The 23,988-nt window shown below is 42.0% G+C and overlaps 1 protein-coding gene across 4 annotated transcripts in view; it reads left to right on the top strand.

Annotated features, from left to right (window-relative positions):
* LOC140194529 (coiled-coil domain-containing protein 68-like) overlaps positions 1–23,988 on the top strand; it is a 102,906-nt gene that overhangs the window by 26,335 nt on the left and 52,583 nt on the right. For all 4 annotated transcript variants that reach the window (XM_072251739.1, XM_072251741.1, XM_072251738.1 and 1 more), the window contains 2 exons: positions 2,700–2,849; positions 17,816–17,941. In XM_072251739.1, coding sequence (XP_072107840.1) covers positions 2,700–2,849; positions 17,816–17,941 — 276 coding nt within the window. The remainder of the gene's footprint in view (positions 1–2,699; positions 2,850–17,815; positions 17,942–23,988) is intronic.

The following is a 23,988-nucleotide window of genomic DNA, read 5'->3' as shown; positions in this document are numbered from 1 at the left end:
TGGAGGTAAGGGGAAGAGAGGAGGTGAAGAGGGCACAGGAATAAGGGAAAACCAAGGGTAGGAAAATAGAGAGAAGCAGTTACTGGAAGTTAGAAAAGATTAAAGATTACACTCACTGTTTATTCTTCTCTGTAGAAGCTATCTGACCTGCTGAGTTCCTCCAGCATTTTGTGTGTGGATTTCCTGTATTTGCAGAATCTATGTGTTTGAGATCAAAGATTAGCCTTACTTGTCAAATGTACATAGAAATGCATCGTTTATGTCAAATCAAATCATCGAGCAACCCAAAGGTTCCAGTGCCAACGTAGCATGCCCACAAATTACTAACCCTGACTGTACATCTTTGGACTACGGGAGGAAACCGGAGCACCTAGAGGAAACCCACATGGTCAAGGAGAGAATGTACAAACTCCATTACAGACAACAGTGAGAATCAAAGCCCCAATCTTACAGCTGGCTCCATAACAGTGTTGCACTAACCAGTACACGACCATGCCACCCCTAAATCATATTGATGCCAACTCCAAATCTAATTTCCTAATTTCATTCTTAAATGTATTCCTATATTCTTTATACTCCTCAAGGATCTCCTTGATCCTCGCTCTGATATCTAACATATTCTTCCTTCTTTTTCCTGACCAGATTCTCTCAGTATTCTTCTTCATCCAGGATTCCTTAATCTTGCCAGTTTTCCCTTCATTCCAAATAGAACATGCTGTTCCTGAATTCTCCATATTTCATGTTTAAAAGCCTCCCGTTTACCATACATTCAAGCACAATAAATGTTTGTGAATTACAAACCAGTTTGTTAGGGTTCCCATTCTCCAAATCCTTATGGCCTTCCCACCATTGAGTACATCTACGTGGAGCATTGTCACAGGAAAGCAGCATCCATCATCAGGGACCCCCATCACCCAGGTCATGCTCTCTCCTCACTGCTGCCATCAGGAAGAATGTACAGAAGCCTCAGAACTCACACCACCGGGTTAAGGAACAGTTACTACTCCTCAAACATCATCGTCTTGAACCAGAGGGGATAACTTCACTTAATTTTACTTGTCCATTATTGAAATGATCCTCCAATCTAGGGACTCACTCTCAAGGACTCTTCATTTCATGTTCTCAATATTTATTGTTTATTTACTTATTATTATTATTATTTCTTTCTTTTTGTATTTGCACAGTTTGTTGTCTTTTGCACATTGGTTGAATGCCCATCTGGTGAGATCTTTCATTGATCCTATTCTGGTTATTAATTCTATTATGTATTTATTTACTATGCCTGCAAGAAAATGAATACCAGGGTTGTATATGGTGACATATATGTACTTTGATAATAAATGTACTTTGAACTTTGAACGATCGAGAACTTGAGATGATTGGTCCTTGAAAGTGAACCCATAGATTGTGGGAACAGTTCAGTGATGGGGCGAGTGAAATTGAGAAGTTGTCCCTTCTGGTTCAAGAACCTGATAGCTGAAGGGTAATGACTATTCCTGAACCTGGTGGTGTGATTCCGAAGGCTTTGGTACCTTCTTCCTGGTGGCAGCGGCAAGAAGGGTGCGCAGCCTGTGTGGTAGGGTCGCTGATGCTGGATGCTACTTTCCTGTGACAATGCTCCATGTGGATATAAACAGCATTATAAAAAAAGTGGTCTGAAGTGTTTACAATGCAGTGCAGTGCCTGAGCGGGCAGGAGCCACATAGAATGGTAGATCAGTTTAACTGCCTGGGGAAGAAACTTATAAGATGGTGTGGTCTCTTTGTTAATAGCCCTAAAGCATATTCCAGAAGGGGGGCTTTTGGAAGAGGCGGTTTGCCGGGTGAGCAGTGTCCACAATGGTTTTTCCTGTCTGCTTCCTTGTCCTGGACACATACAAGTCCTACAATGATGGTAATCTGCAGCCAAAAACCTTTTCTTCTGACCTGACAGCCCACTTTAGTTTTCATATGTTGCAACAAACCAGAATGTTATAGTTGATGTTCATGTTTTTAATTGTCATTCAAACATACATAAATACCCATGAATATAACCAAATAAAGCAGTGTTCTTCCAGGGCCATGGTGCAAAACACCACACCTACAGTCATGCACAGCACAAGCCACACATTCCTGTAGCATATATAAGCTAGCAGTAAACACGCAGAAGTACAAAAACTAATAATACAACCTGAGAGACATGTAAGGACGCTCTCTATGCTGGCAGTGCAGGGTTGCACCAGTATGTTCTGGGGAAGATGAGGTTTTACCAAAGTAACCAGTCAATAACAATAACCCAATGGCCAAGTCATTGAGTATATTTAGGGTGGAGAACACAAGAACATAAGAAATAGGAGCAGGAGTCGGCCATCTGGCCCATCGAACCTGCTCCACCATTCAACAAGATCATGGCTATCTGACCATGGGCTCACCTCCACCTACCTGCCTTTTCTCAATAACCCTTAATCCCCCTACCATGCAAAGATCTATCCAACCTTGTCTTTTAAAATGTTTATATATTTACTGAGCTAGCCTCCACTGAGGTTGATAAGTTCTTGATTAGTCAGGGCATGAAGGGTTACTGGGAGAAGGCAGGATATTTGGACTGAGAGGAAAATGGACCAGCCATGATGAAATGGTAGAGCAGATGTGATGGACCAAATGGCCTAATTCTTTTCCTATATCATACGGTCTTATAACATTTCATGTGATTTTTTGCAGACAACACTGGCAGAGTCGTCTGATACAAACGAGTCTGACCCGTCTATGACCGAACTATGTTCCAAGTATCATCAGATTCTGGATGAGATTAAAGCCAAGGATGCAGAGCTTTGTGCTCTTCTACAAGAAAATAAAGAACTGGCTACACAGGTATGGTGTGTCAAATCATAAACATCTCCTGATGAAGGGTCTTGGCCCAATCAGTCAAGTGTTTGTTCCCCTCCTGTATTGTAAAGGGTTAATCTTTGTGCTTGTTGAATGCCTCACCACCACTGTGGCCTTGAATGTGACAGAGCTGGCTGCAGGTGCATTGATCACTAATATGGGAACATTGTGGAAGTTAGTTGAACGTACAGTAGGTAAGGGACTCATTGAGGTTGTTTTAGCCAGGGGAAATAATGGGAATAAGCTCCCACTTGCTATTAATGCTCTCAGTGGCATGCATCTCAAGCTGCCTCTGACAATTAAGTCCAGCTTCTGGCCTTCATAAGCCTGGTGGAATCCTATCTGCTGACAGGAGAAGGGGCAAAGGCAGGTTACTGGCCTTAAAACCAGTCGCTTTAGACAGATGAGACTTGTCTGCCACAGTTGGCAGCTCATCTTGGAGAAGGAAAACTCTGATCTCAAAACTCTGCCGCTTTGTGGCTATACTCACTCATGGGGAAGGCATTGGGAGTAAACCCCAAAGAAAAAATCCAGAGCTGGAACCCCTCAGGCAGTCCTAAATTCAGTTCAATGCTGACTAGCAACTGCTGTGATGCCATTGGTGCTAAACTGTATTGATATCTAATGTTCCTTTGGGTTCATCAGCTGCATGGAGAGGGGTGGCCTGTTGTATGGGTCCTGTTGTCTCTCCATATTGTACTGGCGTGCGTATCATGTAGACAACTGGGATGCCCCGTCTGTAGTTAACCCAGGCTAATGGAGGCCCTCAAGGGTTGGTATTTGTAAATAGAGGTGACAAGTGATTGGTTCTAATTCAGTGGTTTGAGATGGTGCTACATATTGATTCACTTACAGCAGAATTTCATATCAGTGGAACGGTTATAAAATGGGGCATTCGGGGGCTTGGGGTAGTTCTTTTGGGGCTTCACCGTTGGGCTGGCCATGAACAATACCACAGATCAGGCAGTATGGAGTGCTGCAGTGAGAGGGGCCCAAGCATGCCTGGGTAAGTATTTTAATGCTTGCTCTGTTCTGTCCTAATAAACGTAGTTTTGTAGTTTTAAGTAGATAATTAGAGTTGGTGTTTTTCTCTCTCATCGAGTTGGATACATTTATTCGAGGTTTTAGAAAGATTTAATTTTGGTCCAGGTTTTATTTCCTGGATTAAGCTGATCTATCAAGCTCCTATGGTGGCAGTTATAACTAACAACCTCCTTATTTTAGGCTATATAGGGGAACCCGGCAGGGCTGTCCTCTTAGTCTGCTGTTATTCAATCTGGCTTTAGAACCTTTGGGGCTCCAACAATGTTCAAGGTATTAAGAGAGGAGATAAAGTGCATAAGTTTTCATTGTATGCAGATGACCTGTTAGTTTAAATTTCAGATACTAAGAAATCTATTCCCCCTATGTTATCTATATTTTCTGAATTTAGTAGTTTTTCTGAATATAAATTAAATTTGCACAAAAGTGAGTTATTTCTTATTAATAACTACTTGGATCAATACGATCAAATTCCTTTTAGCATTGCGAAAAATAACTTTACTTACCTTGGTATTAAAATTACCAAAAATTTTAAGGACCCGTATAAATATAACTTTCTTCCATTAATTGAATACACGCAACAAATACTTTCTAAATAGTCTCCTATGACATTATCATTAATTGGTTGAATTAATGCTATTAAAATGATAGTGCTACTGAAGTTCTTATATGTATTTCAAGCAATCCCTTCCTTTGTTCCTAAACTGTTTTTTGATAGAATAGACTCTAAAATTTTATCTTATAGTATGGCTGTGCCAAATTTTAGAATGTATTACTGGGCAATTAATATTCAATATATCTTGTTTTGGAAATCATTATTCAGACATACATGACTGTCCTTTATGGGTGGATTTGGAGAAAAACTCAGTTAAGGGGTATTCTTTGGCCTCTTTACTGGGAGCTTCTTTTCCTTTTTGATTGGTAGTCGAGACCTGAATCCCATTATTAAACATACATTAAGAATTTGGTTTCAGTTTCGTAGATTTTTTGAGTTTAATAACCCTGTTCTTTCTAGTAAAATCCATCTTAATTTTTTTTTAAACCATCAATTTCTGATCAGACCTTTTTAATTTGGAAAAGCAAAGGAATAATAACTTTTTTAGATTTGTTTATGGGGGATTGTTTAATGTCCTTCACTCAGTTAGTGGACAAATATGACTTATGCACACTTTTTTAGATATTTACAAATTAGGAATTTTTTACATAGTTTACTTCCAAACTTTTCCTCTGCTTATCCACCCAATATGATAGATACCCTTTTTTAGGTTAAACCATTTCAAAAAGGATTGATAGCTACAAATTATAAATGGTTATTGAATTTGTGAAAGGTATCTAACAATAAAATTAAAGCTGCGTGGGAATTGGAATTTCGAGAGTCACTTTCAGATAATCAATGGGATAAATTTTTTCATTTGGTAAACACCTCATCTATTTGTGCCCATCATTCCTTGGTACAGTTCAAGGTAGTACATTGGGCACATATGTCAAAGGATAAATTAGCCCATATTTTTCCCAATATTAATCCTATTTGTGACAGATGAGGTGGCTACTTTAACTCATATGTTTTGGTCTTGTATCAAGATAGATAATTTTTGGAAAGATGTCTTCGAAACTTTATCAAAAGTCTTGAATTTGGACCTACAACCAAATTTATTTACAGCAATTTTTGGGATCATTCCACCGGAAGCAGGATAAGTTCCTGTTTCCGCTCAACGGATGATAGCTTTATTTTCTCTAAACTGAGACAGGACATAATGGTTAGGAAAGCCATTTTGCTTAAATAGAGGGTCTCCAATCCACCTACTGTTTTTTATTGGCTTTCCTCCATTATGTCCTGTCTCAGTTTAGAGAAAATAAGAAGTCAGGCGTTGATTAACATCCTTTAAATTTGAAGAAACCTGGCAACCTTTTATTCAATATTTTCATATGGTTTGATTTCTTGCTCTTCCAGTTACTTTCTCAAAACTTTGAATTTGCTCAGAAAGTTTCTCTTTTTTCTTGCTTTTACTCGCAATATGGGCTGCCCAGTCCCCTTTTTTTTTTTTCTTTTCTGTTTATAGAGAAGAGTGGGTTTATGTTTTTATATATATATATATAAATTATAGAAGTTTCTTTTTTTCTTTTCATGAAATGTTAAGAGGAGAATTAATTATCTTATTTTTTATTATATACTATTAGATTAATACTATGTATGATCTTGATAATGTTTACTTTACCTTTTATATGTATTGTTATCGATATAGATATCTGAGATAATCTTCCTCTTGTTTGTATATATGTACTTTTTTAAAATTAATAAAAAGATTGATAAAGAAAGAAGAGTTGGATACAAGAACGTATTGTTTTATCAAAGCCATAAGACCATACCACAAGATATAGGAGTAGAATTAGGCCATTCAGCGCATTTGGTCTGCTCTGCCACCCCATCATGGCTGATCCATTATCCCTCTCAACCACATTTCCTGCCTCTCCCTATAGCATTTGGTAGCCTGACTAACCAAGAACCTAGCAACCTCAGCTTGACTTGTCTCCACAACTGTCTGCGGCAATGAATTCACCACCCTCTGACCAAACAAATCTTCCCTCATTGCTGTTCTAAATGCACATCCTTCTATTCTGACGCTGTGCCCTGTGGTCCTAAACTTCTTCCACTGTAGGAAACATCCCCTCCACGTCTACTCTATCCAGACCTTTCAATATTTGATAGGCTTCAATGAGATCACACTCCGCCCCATTCTGCTAAACCCCAGTGAGTTCCGGCCCTGAGCCATCAAACACTCCTGGGATCATTCTCGTGAACCTCCTCTGGACCTTCTGTACATCTCCATAGATGCTGCCTGACCTGTTGAGTTCCTCCAGTATTTTGAGTGTGTTAGTCAAGCTATGGCTTGTTAAGTGTTGTGACAGAGACACTGGTGCAACAGGAAAGCAAACTGGATCTACAGGTGGGAGCACAGATAATAAATTGTCATGAGTTCAGTACTGAAGGAGGTTATTTGGCTTAAGATGTTTTTTCTTCGGGCGGAATGTTGTTTATCTGGCATTAGAAATAATGCAGTTCTCAACTTGCCTTTGTTAAAATTCCTCCCTCAACCATAGTTAGTCACAATAACCTATGTGCTCTTTCTTCCTGAAATAGACAATAAGACCATTGTTGTTTTATAGGGACACCCTTCTAATCAGAATCAGATTTAATATCACCAGCATATGTTGTGAAACTTGTCTTTGCGACAGCAGTACAATGCAATACGTAGCAGGCAGCCATCTATCCTGGGGATCATGAGTTTGCGCTGCTGGTAGACTGTGTTCTCTCCAGGGTGTGAGCCTGGGCGGGAAGAGTTGAAGAACTGGCTGTTGCCCATGCAGCGGGTTCCCCCTCTCCATAGTCCAAGGGAAGGGCAAGCGCTGATCCAGCTCGGCACCAATGTTGTCATAGAAGTTGCCAGAGTGACGTTGTGAACAACATCAAATTGCCTTAGGGACTCCAGCTCCGGATTTCTTCCTTGGGCTTTACTCCCGAAGCCTTTCCCATGGGCAAGGGCAAGGCAGATCAGGTGGACTGTCGTCCAAGGCTGACGAGCCCCACCTGCCCAAAGCAGCTGGTTTTGAGGGGTGCCTGTTGTCCATCTTTGCCAATTCGCTTGTCAGTAGAAACAGTTCTGCTGGGCCTAGTAGCTAAGCCACACGTGAAGGCCAAGAGTTGGACTCGGTTGTCAGAGGCTGTTAGTCACGCATGCCATTCGGAGCACTTTATAGGTAGTGGGAGCTTATCCCCTCTACGACCCCTGGCCATGACAACCTTAGGAATTAATAAAATACGTAATAATAGAAAAAAACAATTACAGTAAGTACGGTACATATACTAAGTAGTTAAATTGAATAAGTAATGCGAAAATAGAAATAAGAAAAGTAGTGAGGTACTGTTCATTAGTTCAATGTCCATTCAGAAATCGGATGGCAGAGGGGTTGAAGCTGTTCCTGAATCTATAAATGTGTGTCATCAAGCTTCTATACCTCCTCCTTGATGGTAGTAATGAGAACAAGGCATGACCTGGGTGATGGGGGTCCTTAATGATGGATGACACATTTTTAAGGCATTGTTCCTTGAAAATGTCCATGACGCTGGGGAGGCTAGTGCCCATGATGGAGCTGACTAAGTTTACAACTCTTTGCAGCTTATTTCAATCCTGTGCAGTAGCCCCCACACCACACCACCACCCACCAACCCCACTCATACCTGATGGTGATGCAGCCAGTTAGAATGCTCTCCATGGTAACAACTATAGAAATTTACCAGTGTCCTTACTATTCTGAGGCTGTGCTCTCTGGTCTTTAGTTCTTCACTATTGGGAACATCCTTTTCAGATATCACCTCTTCATGCCATTATAGTACTCCTGTATTATTGTTAAAACTATCACTGGTCAATTATGTCATCCAATCCTGCATTCTGCACATCTGCGATTCTCACACAGCAAAGCTGTGGGTTACATAGAACAGTACAGTACAGGCCAGGCCCTATGACCCACAATGTTTTGCTGACCTTTTAACCTACTCCAAGATTAATTTACCTCCAAGAGGATCACAGTTTTGTCATAGGGTTTGAAGACTTGCATTCCTCAATGTTGGCTGGAGTCAGGTCCTTGTGCTTTGGCTCTTGGTCGGGTCACTCATGCCTACAGGTCAAAGGGTAGAGGCCAGATTAAGAATGGTCCACCGGTCCTCCAGGTTAGGGGGTTCAGCACAGGGCTAACAATCCTGACTGGTCAAACAAAACTGTTACAGAAACGGCAATGAAGAATCCTTCTACATCTGAGTGTAACAGAGATGGAGGACCTTCATTGGTGCCTTAAATGCCAGTGGCGTAATGGGCAGTAAGTAAAATCAATCTACCCCGTCCCTCCAAAGTAGCCCTCCATTCCTCTATCATCCATGTGCCTATCTGAGTTTCTTAAATGTCCCTAAAGTATCTGTTTCCAACACCAGCATGTTCCACGCACCTACCAGTCTCTGTGTGAAAAAAAGCTACCTCTGACATCCCCCCATACTTTCTTCGAATCATTTTAAAATCGTGCTCTTTTATTCTTTATTCAGATTTATTTATCACGTGTACATTAAAATATACAGTGAAAAGTGTCATCCGTAGCAGTTAGCGTAACGCTTATGGTGCCAGTGACCCGAATTTAATCCCTACCGCTATCTGTAAGTACGTTCTCCCCGTGACTGGGTGGGTTTCCTCCAGGTGCTCTGGTTTCCTCCACATTCCAAAGACATATGAGTTGGTAGGTTAACTGGTCACATGGGCCAGAAGGGCCTGTTACTGCCCTGTATCTCCAAGTAAGTAAACCAACACTTCTGACTATCCTGGGGGAATGCAAAAGTGCATTCCTACAATGCTCAGCAGAATACCACAGGACAGAACAGGCAGTTCTGTATTAGCCATTTCCACTCTGCGACAGTGTTGCTAGCTGTCCACACTACCTATACCTTGTATCTCACTGGTCATCCTTGAGTAGATGATGATGAGTTAATTTCCTAAATCACTACTTCTTGTAAGTATGATGCTGCTGGGGAGGGAGTTCCATGGCTTATCGCTGGCAACAGTGAAGGAGCTTTGGACTTAATGTCTCCAGGTGCTGATTCCCCTGCCAGAGAGTCGTATCCCTGTGGAGAGCATTCTAACTGGCCGCACCACCACCTTGTATACAGGGGCCACCGAGCAGGATTAAAGAAAGCTGCAGAGGGTTGTACGCTCAGCCAGCTCTATCATGGGCACTGGGGACAGCATTAAGGACCCCCAACACCCAGTAAAAATATAAGTAGTGCAGAAAGGGAGCAAAATACTGAGGTAGTGTTCATGGGTTCTGGGTCTGTTCAGAAATCTGATGGCAGAGGGGAAGAAGCTGTTCCTAAAATGTTGAGTGGGTGTGCATTTTCAGATCCCTGTATCTCCTCCCTGGTGGTAGCAATGCAAAGAGAGCATGTCCTGGATGGTGAGAGTTTTTCATGATGGATGCTACCTTCTTGGAGACACCGCCTTTTGAAGATGTCCTTGATGGTGGGGAAGCTTTTGCCTGTGATGGAGGTGGTTGAGTCTACAACCCTTGGCAGCATTTTCTGACGAGGGGAATTGGCCTCTCCATACCAGATGGTGACAGAACCAGATAGAAGCATGAAAAGGGAGCATGAAATGTTTAAAATCAACCACTGGACTTCATACAAGCAAATAAACACAAAGGGACGCCAGTGAAGCTGGACTGAACGTTAAGGCTGTGGGTTCTGCCTTCTTCTAGATCCATTACCTTCAGTTACCATTTGCAGTATTCAATGTTCATTATTTACATTTGGTTACAAGAATTGGAAGACCTCTGCTTTTCCCAGAGAGTAGTGAATTTTTGGAATTCTGAACCCAGAGAAGGAGTAGGGTCTACCTTAATAAATAGATTTATGACAGATAAACACAAGAGATTCTGCAGATGCTGGAAATCCAGAACAACGCACACAAAACGCTGGAGAAACTCAGCAAGTCAGGCAGCATCTATGGAAAGGAATAAACATGCTGAGACCCTTCAATAGATATGTTTTTATAAAGCAGGAAAATTAAGGATTTTTGGGAAAGGGCAGGTGATCCACACACAGATGTATCATGTTCTTACTGAATGGTGGAGCAGGCTTGACGGGCCAGACTCCTGCTCCAATTTCTTAGATTCCTATATTGTGCAACATATTCAACTTTTCTTGCCACTAGCAAATCAATGACTTCTAATAGAGACTCAGATCAGTTCAAAGCTACAGTATTAAAAACTGTATCTGTGTTGGTGTCTACTATTATAACGAAGGACTCACACCTCAACCATCATGCTCGAACCAAAGGGCTCAACTTTACTCAACTTCAGTCACCCCATCATTAAAATGTTTCCACAATCTATGGACTCACTTTCAATGACTCCATTTCATGTTCACAATAGTTATTGTTTATTTAATTATCATATCTATTTCTTCTTTTTCAATTTGTACAGTTGTCTTTTGTACATTGGTTGAGTGCCTAAGTGGTGAGGTCTTTCATTGATTTTGTATAGATTTATTATTCTATGGATTTATTGAGTATGCCCACAAGAAAATGAACCTCATGGTTGTATATGATGTTATATACGTACTTTGATGATAAATTTACTTTGAACTTTGATGAGACATTTGGTTAAACAGATCAGCAGATTGTGTTTCTTTATATTCAAAGTGAGCTTCATTGAACAGGGTGCTGGAGATATTTATTGTACAACTCAGATCCAAGGTTCAGGACTGGAAGATAGAAGAGGTGAAGTGATGGTCAGTGGTGGGTGTAGTGTAATTACTATTTCAGTAGTAATTGTGTAGTATTGTAAATACTTCTGGTTAATATGGCGCACCTGAACTCATGTAACAGCTTACTGGTAGTCCAAGAGGTAAGAAATGCATCACTAAAAGCTCATTTTGTGAGGTAAATTGTATTAAATTATTGCTGCAAACAGTGAGGAGGAGATTGATGGCTAGGGGAATGGTGTGTTGCAGAATCGACGCAGATGGTGTGAGCCACTCAGAGAGGAGAACTTGGGGCTGTGGATTTCCAATGCCTGTACAACTGGCCGAGATGTGAGGTTGGATCATTTGAGACACTGAGTTGATTTGAAGAGCTTGAGAGTGGCTTTGGGCTGGGTAGCAAAGTCTGGGCCCAGAGTGAGTCACTGGGTGGTATGGTCTAGGCCCCGAGGCCTTTGCAGCAGCCAGATCCTAGTGTGAAGTAAAATCTGCTACTTAGACAATTTAAACACTGGGCCAGATCAGAGGTGAGAGTTGATTTTGCTCACTTTTCATGATGTTCATTCCTTCTCCAGGGTGTCGGAGCCTTTTGCTGTTCTGTTTTTTGGTAGATTTAAACACTGGTCCAAATAAACTGAAAAGACAGGGTGTCGGTTGAGACAAGAGCTGATTTTGGTCGTTCTCTGTGATGGCCCTTGCCATAGCGCTGACACTATGTCAACTGCCCTGACTGCTGTTCTCTGCGCCCACTAATATGATGATCTAATAAGTGAGGCTTTGGGCCTACTCTGGACTGCTCTGGGGGTTCAAATCTGAAGACTCAATATGGTTCGGAATGTTGTTTGTTTGTTCGCATCAATTGTTTGCATGATTTGTGTTTTTTCACCTTTTTCTCTTGTGCATCAGGTGTTGGTCTTTTATTTTATTCTTTAATTGGGTTATTTTGGATTTCTTGCTTTGTGGCTACCTGTGAGCAAAGTTGCATAATTTACACATTCTTTGATTATACTTTGAATCTTTATATATTGTTTGATTAAACATTTGTTTCATGGGTAAAATGTAAGAAGTACGTGAATGGTATACTTCATTACGCAACATGTCATATGTGGGTGTCATCATCATCATGTGCCCTATCGTATGACGTGGGCTATCATTGCTCTTGGCAAATTTTTCTACAGAAGTTGTTTGCCATTGCCTTCTTCTGGACAGTGTCTTTACAAAGCAGGTGACCCCAGCCATTATCAATACTTTTCAAAGATTGTCTGCCTGGCGTCAGTGGTCGCATAACCAGGACTTGTGATATGCACCAGCTGCTCATATGACCATCCACCACCTGCTTCCATGGCTTCACGTGACCCTGATGCTACACCTTGCCCAAGGGTGACCCGTAGGCTAGCAGAGGAAGGGAATGCCTCACACCTCCTTTGGTAGAGACCCACCCTGCCACCCAAGGTATGTGAGTGCCTCACTAAAAAAAAAGGAAAAGAAAAAGAATAAGAAAAACTAAGTGGACAAGTATCCTGGCTCCCGTGTTTTTCCTTCAGTGAGTTTCTGGAGTTACAAAACATAACAATGCGGTTGGTGATAGAAGTCTGGCGATCAATCAGTAATGGGGATCTGCATTCAGGTTTAGATCAGAGATTTTGCACTCTAGATCAGTCTATATGGTAGAGTCAGGAATTGTTAATGAGGGCTGGATTGAGATCAGAGCAAGAGTTTGACATCAAATTCAATTAAACAGTCAAAATGAAGAAGCCAAGATTGCGATCAGGTCAGGGATCTGAGATTGCGATCAGGTCAGGGAATGGAGCCAGGAATTGGGTTAGCCAAGGAATTATGATGGCATGGATCAGGAATCATTTTCAGGATGACTGATGCCAAAGCTGCGAATTAGAGATCGTAGTCAGGTTGGAAGTCAGCAGTAGGAATCAGGAATCTTAGCTCTGCCATAGGCCCAAGCCAGGGTCCAGGGATCTGACAGCTAGAAGTTGGAAACAGGGATCGGGAATCTCGGTTGGAATGGAATTCAAAGCTGGAGATTGGATCAGGGCAAGGGACAGGGTTTCAAGTTCATCCAGGAATTGGATTAGTGATGGGGATCTGGGAACATGTATACCCACCCTTCCTGTCACTTTAGGAGAATGTCTTTTTAGTCAGTGTTCAACAAGCAGGCAAAATTGTTCTCATAGAGTTGACAGTAAAGAGTGACCAAATTAGTGGGTGTGAAATTACACATAGAGTAAGGATAGCTGATTTCCTTTCCTGAGGACATTAGTAAATAAGATCCAGTATTTTCATGGTAATTATTACTGATATATGTCATTTCATTTCAAGATGTATTTAACCACTTAAATTTAAATTACTCTTCTGCCACAGAGGGGATTTGAATTTTATTTTAATTATTTAGTGTATAGCATGGCAAGCTTTCCGGCCCAATGAGTCATGCTGTCCAATTACCTCCATGTGACCAATTACCCTACTAACCTGTATGTCTTTAGCATGAGGGAGGAATCCCACATGGTCACGGGGAGATCGTACAAACTCCTTACAGACAATGGCGGAATCGAACCTGGCTTGCTGGCAGTGTAATAGTGTCACGCCAATGCCCTGCTACTGTGCCGTCCAAATTTATATCGCAAATCCCTATCGGAAACGATAGGCTCTCTTAAGAGACTCCTGGATGGCTGCATGGAGCTTAGAAAAATAGAGGGCTATGGGTAAAGCTTAGGTAGTTCTAAGGTAGGGACATGTTCAGCACAGCTTTGTGGGCCGAAGGGCCTGTATTGTGCTGTATGGTTTCTATGCTTCTATGTTTCTAAATCCAACCATTAAGTCAGAGGAATTCCACTGAACCTGCATGTGCACTGTGGAAAGGTTACTTAAGATTGGTAATTTGCCAAACGATATTTAAGTTGACCTGGCAGTGAGTCCAACCTACTTAACATCACAGCAATTACGTTGTGTATTGTGTGAATTCAAGTCAGACTCATTTGGTCATTTTGTGCCGTGTCATATGACGTGGTCCTTCCATGACCATGATTGTTCTTGGCAAATTTTTCTACAGAAGTGGTTTGCCATTGTCTTCTTCTGGGCTGTGTCTTTACAAGAAGGGTGACCCCAGTCAGTATCAATACTCTTCAGAAATTGTCTGCCTGGCGTCAGCGGTCGCATAACCAGGGCATGTGATCTGCACCAGCTGCTCATCCAACCATCCACCACCTGCTCCCATGGCTTCACGTGTCCCTGACTGGGGGCTAAACAAGTGTACACCTTGCTGAAAGGTGATCTGCAGACTAGTGGTGGGAAAGAGTGCCTTACACCTCCTTTGGTAGAGATGTACCTCCACCCCATCATCCACAAATAAGACTGCGGTTTAAAAAATATTTTCAAAAACGCTTGTGATTTTTGTTGAAGAATACCACATTTATAGAACAAATAGGGTAATTTTTCTCCAGGAGAATGGTGCAATAAGGAGATTTTGCATTGATTTAGCTTGTTATCCTATCTCAGAAAAACACCTCACACACAAAGAAGTTTAATGTGATCTGTGTAATGGGATATAATTATGTAAAACTTATGTTGTAGCTAGCAGACAGCTATTCTAGAACTACAAAAGAATTCCTTTTCCATTAATGAAGCGAACAGTAACCACAGCAAAATCAGAAAGGTTGTAAGAACTCAGCCAGTCAAGCAGTACTTATGGAAATTGGTTCAAAGTTCAATATAGATTTATTGTCAAAGTATGTATACAGTATGTCACCATATATCACCTTGAGATTCATTTTCTGACAGGCATTTATAGGAAAATAAAAAATACAGTAGAATTTATGAAAAAACTATACATAAGTAATTGGTTTATTATTGTCAAATGCACTGAGATAGAGTGGAAAGCCTACTTTGCATGCTATCCATGTTGATTATCTCATACATGAGTACATCGAGGTATTACAGAGTGAGAAGTTAAAGTACGATAGCCGAATACAGAATAAAATGATACAGTTACAGAGAAAGTGCAGTGCAGGTAATCACATAAGGTGCAAGGTTCACGATGAGATAGGTCAATACGTCAGGAGTTCTTTATCATGCAAGAACCAAATTCAGGTTTAATCTCACTGGCCTATGTCATGAAATTTGTTGCTATGTGACCGCAGTACATTGCAATATAAAATAATAAAAACTGTGAATTACAATAAGTATATATAGTTGAATTAAATAAGTGGTGCAAAAAAAAAATGAGGTGGTGTTCATAGCTTCAATGTCCATTCAGAAATCTGCTGGCAGAGAGGAAGAAGCTGTTCCCGAATTGCTGAGGGTGGGCCTTCAGGCTCCTGTACCTCCTTCCTGATGATAGCAATGAGAAGAGGGCATGTCCTGGGTGATGAGGGTCCTTGATGGATGCCACCTTTTTCAGACATTGCTCCTTGAAGATGTCCTTGATGCAATGGAGGCTGGTGCCCATGATGGAGCTGACTGAGGTCACAACTTTCTGCAGCTTCTTTCAATCCTGTGCAGTAGCCACCAACCCCCACCCCCTCTCAAACCAGACTGTGATGCAACCAGTTAGAATGCTCTCCATGGTATATCTGTACAGATATGCAAATGTCTTTGGTAATATACCAAATTTCCTCAAACTCCTAATGAAATGTGCCACTACCATGCCGCCTTTGTGGCTGCATCGATATGTTGGGTCCAGGATAGATCCTCAGAGATATTGACACCCAGGAACTTGAAACTAATCACTCTTTCCTCTTCTTCAAGAGTCTGATAACAGCATAGTAGAAGCTGTCTCTGAGGTACATGTTTCAGGCTTTTGCCATCGGATTTCTGAATGGTCCATGAAACCATGAACACAACTTTGCTATTCCTCCTTTGCACAATTTATTCATTTTTATGCATGGCCCTGTACTGCTACCACAAAAAAAAAAACAGATTTCATGATATAAGTCACTGAAAACAAACCTGATTCTGATTCTGAGAGGTCCTTGTGAAAAGCAGGCAGGGGAGGAGACGGGAAGTGGGATCACGTTAGAGCTGGAGATAATTACGAAGGGTACCAGCTGCATGCAAAGCAGAGTGGAACATAACTACCAAGGAAGCTGTATCTCTGTTCTGTCCTGGGGAGAAGGAATGAGGTCAGGCATTTAAAAAGTGAAGGAAATGTGGGTGAGATCTCCATCCACAATGGTAGAGAGGAAGCCACATGAGGAAGAAGATTCCTAGCTAGAGGGTGGTGAATCTGTGGAATTCATTGTCAGAGGTGGCTGTGGAGGCCAAGTGATTGCATATATTTAAATTGGAGGTTGATAGGTTCTTGATTAGCCAAACGTCAAAGGTTCTGGGGTGAAGGCAGCAGAACGGGGTTGAGAGAGATAATTAATCAGCAATGATGGAATGGTGGAGCAGACTCTGTGGGCCAAATCCTGTTGCAAGGTCGATCCAAGTCATGATGAAGGATCTACTGAATGGCCTATTTCTGCTCCTAAGTCTTATGGTCTATAACCTCTGTCTAAAGGAGCTATAAGTGGTTACATATGTACTGCCCATTACGCCTGTTTTTTTTCTGATGTTTAGAGCAGCAAAGGACAGCTCTCTCTGTCCTTGGCCATTTTCATACCACACAATACAGATGTAGAAGGAATCTTCATTGCTGTTTCTGTAACAGTTTTGTTTGACCAGTCAGGGTTGTTAGCCCTGAGCTGAACCCCCAAACCTGGAGGCCCGGTGGACTGCTATCAGACTGGCCTCTACCCTTTGACCTACCTGGCATGGATGACCCTACCAAGAGCCAAAGCATAAACCCTGAGTCCAGCCAGCATAGCTCTCCGGGTCATTGAGGCACGCAGAATCAGAACCAAGTTTAATATCAACGGCATATGTTGTGAAATTTGTTCACCTTGTGGCAACAGTACAATGCAATGAATAACATTGGAGAAAAACTGTGAATTACAGAAAGTACATGTATATTAAATAGTTAAATTAAATAAGTAGTACAAAAATAGAAATTAAAAAAGTAGTGAGGTAGTGTTCATGGGTTCAACGTCCTTTCAGAAATCAGATGGTAGGCGTGAAGAAGCTGTTCCTGAATCACTGAGTATGTGCCTTCAGGCTTTTGTACCTCCTTCCTGATGGTAACAGTGAGAAGAAGGCATGACCTGGGTGATGGAAGCCACCTTTCTGAGGCATTGCTCCTTGAAGATGTCTTGGATACTATGGAGGCCAGTGCCCATGATGGAGCTGATTAATTTTACAACTCTCTGCAGCTTACTTCAATCCTGTGCAGTAGCGTCCAAAACCAGATGGTGACGTAGCCAGTTAGAATGCTCTCCACAGTACATCTGTAGAAAATTTTGAGAGTTTTTGATGACATACCAAATCTTCTCAAAATCCTAATGAAACCTGGAAGCCATGACAAGGTTGTGGTCCTCTTGGAGGTACAGTATAAGTGGTTGATACTGGCAAAAGAAGCCTGATAATATAAAACATTTCACTTCTGGAGTTTTCACACCCTTCACCTAACTACGAGGTGATTGAACGTGTTTACATTATAATCCCGTAAAGGAATGTGTGATGTAATGTTCTGTCACCACTCACGTTCTTAAATGTATCTTGTCTTTAGTTGGAGGCCACCCAGGAAGCAGGTGCTGCGGCTCTTCAGAATGCTTCACAGAAACTCTACAAGCACTATCAGCAGCAAATGGATGAACTGAAGCAGAGGCATGAGCAAGACAAGCAGAGACTGCAGGTAATGGATGGCATGGTGGCGTAGCTGTTAGTAAAACAGCTTTACGTCACCAGTGATCCGGGATCAAGTGAAAGGCCTAGCCCAGGGGTTCCCAACCTGGGCTCCATGGACCCCTTGCTTAATGGTATTGGTCCTTGGCATAAAAAAGGTTGAGAACCCCTGGCCTAGATAGAACAGACGTGGAGATGATGCTTCCTATAGTGCGTGAGTCTGGAACTAGAGGGCACAACCTCAGAATTGAGGGACATCCATTTGAAACGGAGATGATGAAGAATTTATTTAGCCAGAGGACAGTGAATCTGTGGAATTCATTGCCACAGACAGCTGTACAGGCCAAGTCATTGGGTATATTAAATGCAGAGGTTGATAGATTCTTGATTAATCAGGGTGTGAAACCTTACAGGGAGTGTGGGGTTGAGAAGGATAATAAATTAAGCATGATGGAAGGTGGTGCAAACACAAAGGGCCACATGGATTAATTCTGCTCCTTTGCATTATGGTCTTACGGTCAATACTACCACTGTCCGTGTTTGGAGTTTGTACATTTCTCTCCATGATCACGTGGGTTTCATCCTGATGACCACAAGTCTTAAGTGCAGAACAGATCTAAGCCATTTGGCTGAACAAGCCTGCTCCACCATTCCATTATGGCTGGTTTACTCTCCCTCTCTACACCATTCTCCTGCCTTTGCCCTGCAACCATCGACACCCTTAACATTCAATAACATATCAACCTCTGCTTAAAATATAGCCAGTGACTTGGCATCCATAGCTATCTATGGCAATGAATTCCAAAGATTCACCACCCTTTGGCTAAAGAAATTCCTCCTCATCTCTGTTCTAAAGGGACGTCCTTCTGTTCTATAGCTTATGCCCTCTGGTCCTCGACTCTCTCACTGTTGGAAACATTCTCTTCATGTCCACTCTATCTAGGCCTTTCAATTTTCAATAGGTTTCAATGAAATCCCTTCCCCCCAGCCATTCTTCTAAACTTCAGCAAGTACAGGATCCGAGCCATCAAATGCTCCTCATACATTAACCCTTTTTTCCCCAGGATTAATGTTTTTGAACCTCCTCTTGACCCTCTTCAATGTCAGAACATCTGTTTTTAGATAATGGGTCCAAAACTCTGGTTTTCCTTGACATTTCAAACTCGTATGGACCAAAAATGTTAATTGGTCACATGTTGTATTTGGGCAGAGTGGGTTCATTGGGCTGGAAGGTCCTGTTACTGTGCTGTATCTCTGAATAAAATAAAAGTAAATGTCTGAATATTAGAAAGAGTAGGAAGAATGGGTAAAACCAGGACTTGTGATATTCTCTATCAGATGGAATCATGTGTCAGTAGGTTTCTTTTCATTATCAATGTTTCTGAGTAAGGGTCAAAGATCAGCTTTATAAAAAATGGTGCTTGACTTTTGCACAGTACTGTAGTAATGTTATGTATTGCAGTATAGTGCTGCCACAAAGGAAAAACAAATTTCATGACATATGTGAGTGATGATAAACCTGATTCCAATATGGGTCTCTATTGTGGACTGAAATTGGGAAGGGGGCAGGGAGAGGGATCATTCTGTAATGATCAAACGTCAAATGACCTTGCCTGGTGTCTCAGGGCTGGGTGTGTCTGCACCCACACCATCCCATTCCTCAGCATTCCTTCACTCCTTCTCTGCCACCTGTCCTGCACCCTTCCCACAGTGCTCCACCCTGTCATTCCCAACATCCTTTACTCCCGCCAGATTTACAAACTCACTCTCCGCTCCATGTTTGCAAATACAGTACTATGCAAAAGTCTTATTCACCCTAACTATATATGTATGTCTAAGACTTTTGCACAGTAGGATACATAAATAAACATCAGCATGTATTTACAATGTAAACAGCATTGTTTAGTGTTTATAATGCAATGATGGGGGCAGTGGATGGAGGTGGGTGGGTGGGCATTGATCAGATTTACTCCCTGGGGGGAAACATCTTTTAAGTTGGTGTGAAGTTTTTGTTTTGATAGTCATATAGCTTTCCAGAAGAGAACTTTTGTAAAAAGCAGTTTTCATGGTGGGTAGTGCCCACAATGATTCTTCCTGCCCGCTTCTATCCAGTATAAGATAGACCGGAATCTGTCCGATCCAACATGGAAGATGGGTTATCTTCTGTTGATGAAAATTACTAAGCTGCAGGTGTTGGGCATCTAAAGTTAAAAAACAAACAATACTCAGCAAGCCAAGCAGCATCTGGTTAAACAGCAGATTTTCCACTTGCGGTTCCTATTCCACTTTCAATAATAACGTTTCTTCACACTGTTATCGGTAGCCACCTTTTCCAGAGATTGCAGTTCCTGAAAAGATAGTCTCATCATCTATTAGATCTCTAGTAACACAAGAACACAGGAAAACAGAAGCGGGGGTAGGCCACCTCCCTGCCATTCAATACGATCGTAACTTAGGGCACCATGGAAGCATAGCAGTTAGCACAAAGCTATTACAACTTGCGGCATTGGGATTCCAAGTTTAATTCAGACACTGTGTGTAAGGAACCTGTGTACATCCTTCCTGTGGAATGCATGGGCTTCCTCCAGGTGCTCCTGTTTTCTCCCACAGTTCAAAGGTGTATCGAGTACAATTGGTCATTGTAAATTGTTCTGTGATTAGTTAGGGTTAAATCAGGGTTATCATGGATTGTTGGGGTGGCGCGGTTTGATTAGCCTATTCTGCACTGTATCACCAAAATAAACAATTATATAAATGGTACCAGAGTTTCCAGCTTTACCTAGTTTTACTTGATGTTCTTTTGGTCTCGTTCCGAGCAGGGACTTGGAGGCAGATTGGCCTCCCGTCAGACCCTTCTGTGTGTTATAGTGTGGATCGAAGGGAAGGGAAAATAGCCATACAGATGTTAGAAAACTATCATTGTTAGAAGATCAGGTACTCTGACAGGCTTTGACCAGTGCTGTTATATATAGAACATAGATAGGGTAAATGCAAGCAGGCTTTTTCCATTGATGTTGGGTGGGATTACAACTGGAGGTCATGGGTTGTGGGAAAAAGGTGAAATGTTGAAGGGAAACCTGAGGGGAAGCTTCTTCACTCAGGGGGTTGTGAGTGTGGAACCAGCTCCCAGCGTAAACGGTGCATGCAACCTCGATTTCAATGTTTAAGTGAGGTTTGAGTAACTACATGGATAGCACAGGTACGGAGGGCTGTGGTCCTGGTGCAGGTCGATGGGAGTAGGTAGTTTAAATAGTTTGGCATGGACTAGATGGTCCAAAGGGCCTATTTTCTGCGCTCTACTTTTCTATCACTCTATCAATTTATAATTAGACAACAATGTTATGTTGACCCTTAAACCTACTCCAAGGTCAATCTAACCCTTCCCTCCCACATTGCCATTCATATTTATTTATTTATTGAGATACAGCATGCAACAGGCCCTTCTGGACCAGTGAGCCATGCTGCCAACAACCCACCGGTTTAAACCTAGTCCAATAATGGGATAATTTACAATAACCAATTAACCTACTAACATATTTGAACTGTGGGAGGAAACTAGAGTGCCTGGAGGAAATGCGTGTGCGCGCGCACACACACACACACACACACAGACACACACACACACGTGTAGGATGTACAAACTTGCTTACAGTGGATGCCAGAATTGAATTCTGAACCCTGAAACCCCAAGATGTAATCGTTCTAACCACTATGCCCCCCATAGTACACCATCTATCCATAAGCCTATCGAGAATCTCTTAAATATCCCTAATGCATTTGACTCTACCACCCCTGGAAGAGGGCACCCACTACTCTCTGACATCTGAGATCTTCTCTATACTTACCTCCAAACACCTTCAGGTTATACCCTCTCATATTAGCCATTTCTGGCAAAAGAAAATATCTCTGGCTGTCCACTTGATGTATACCACTTATCATTTTCTACATCTCTATCAAGTCACCTCTCATTCTCCTTCTCTTCAAAGAGAAAAGCCTTATCTTTCTCAGTGTATCCTCAGAAGAAATTATTTTTAATCCAGGCTGTATCCTAATAAATTTCTTCTGCACCCTTACTAAATCTTCCATAGAAACATAGAAACATAGAAACAGAAAATAGGTGCAGGAGTAGGCCATTCGGCCCTTAGATCCTGCACCGCCATTCAGTATGATCATGGCTGATCATCCAACTCAGAACCCTGTACCTGCCTTCCCTCCATACCCCCTGACCCCCGTAGCCACAAGGGCCATATCTAACTCCCTCTTAAATATAGCCAATGAGCTGGCCTCAACTGTTTCCTGTGGCAGAGAATTCCACAGATTCACCACTCTCTGTGTGAAGAAGTTTTTCCTCATCTCGGTCCTAAAAGGCTTCCCCTTTATCCTTAAACTGTGACCCCTCGTTCTGGACTTCCCCAACATCGGGATCAATCTTCCTGCATCTAGCCTGTCCAATCCCTTTAGAATTCTATATGTTTCAATCAGATCCCCCCTCAATCTTCTAAATTCCAGCGAGTATAAGCCTAGTTGATCCAATCTTTCATCATATGAAAGTCCTGCCATCCCAGGAATCAATCTGCTGAACTTTTTTTGTACTCCCGCTATGGCAAGGATGTCTTTCCTCAGATTAGGGGACCAAAACTGCACACAATACTCCAGGTGTGGTCTCACCAAGGCCTTGTACAACTGCAGTAGTACCTCCCTGCTCCTGTATCCGAATCCTCTTCCATATCCTTCCTATATTGAGGCGACCAAAACTGAACGCAATATTCCATGTGTGGTCTAACCAGGGTTTTATGGAGCAGTAACATTACGTCACAGCTTTGGAATTCAGTCTCCGGAACAATGAAGGCCAACACACCATTCAGCTTCTTAAACACCCTATCAACTTGTAATACAACTTTGATGGATCTATGAACTTGGATCCTAAGATTCCTCCACACTGCTAAGAATCCTACCATTAACCCTGTACTCTGTCTCAAGTTCAACCTTTCAAAGTGAATACCACACTTATCTGCAGTGATCTCCAGCTGCAGGGATCCTTGCTGGGACCTCTGTTGTTTCTGATGTATTTAAATGATTTGGGCAAAGATGTAGTGGTCTGATTCATAGTTTGCAGGCAAGACAAAAGTTGATGGGGTTGTGGGTAATGTGGAAGGTCATCACTAGATACAGCAAGTGTAGATCTGTTGGAGGTACGGGCAAAAAAATTGTAGATGGATTTTAACCAGACAAGTGCGTGCTGTTGATCTTTGGGAGATCAAATGCAAGAAGGAAGTATCCAGAATCAGAGGCAGAATCAGGTTTAATATCACTGGTATGATAGCCTTTCAGCTAGCCTCCTTCCTCTTCCCCCTATCTTTTTGTTCTGGTGTTTTCCCATTTCCTTCTCACTCTTGAAACTCTTGGCCCAAGACGCCATCTGCTTATTCATTTCCATAGTTGTTGCCTGTCCTGCTGTGTGTGTTGCTTTGGATTTCTATCATCTGCAGACTTTCTCGTGTGTATGTTGTGAAATTTGTTGTTTGTGGCAGCAGCACATTGTACTGTATAAAAAAGCTATAAATTACAATAAGTCGTGCAAAAGGAGAGCAGAATAGTAGTGAGGTATTGTGCATGGTTTCATTATCCATTCAGAAATCTGATGGCAGTGGCGAAGAAGCTGTGTCTAAAACATTGAATGTATGTCTTCAAACTCCTGTACCTCCTCCTTAAGGGTAGCAATGAGAAGAGGGCATGCCCTGGGAGATGGGGGTCCTTAATGACAGATACCAGCTTTGGAGACATCACCTTTTGAAGGTGTCCTCGATGCTGGGGAGGCTAGTGCCCATGATGAAGCTGACTGTTTACAACTTTCTGCAGCTTTTTCTGATCCTGTGCAGTGGCCCCTCCATACCAGACAGCGATGCAAGCAGTCAGGATGCTCTCCATGTGCTTCTGTAGAAATTTGCGAGAGCCTTTGGTGACAATACTAGACAGGGATAGTAAACCTATAGCAGATTCTATAGCATAGCAGAGAGATAGGAGGATGAGCAAGTACACAAAACCCCGGTTTCCTTG

Source organism: Mobula birostris, chromosome 3, assembly GCF_030028105.1.
Source record: "Mobula birostris isolate sMobBir1 chromosome 3, sMobBir1.hap1, whole genome shotgun sequence".
NCBI classification, from domain to species: Eukaryota; Metazoa; Chordata; class Chondrichthyes; order Myliobatiformes; family Myliobatidae; genus Mobula; species Mobula birostris.
The sequence above is the reverse complement of the archived record's forward strand: the minus strand, read 5'-3'. Positions and strand labels throughout refer to the sequence as shown.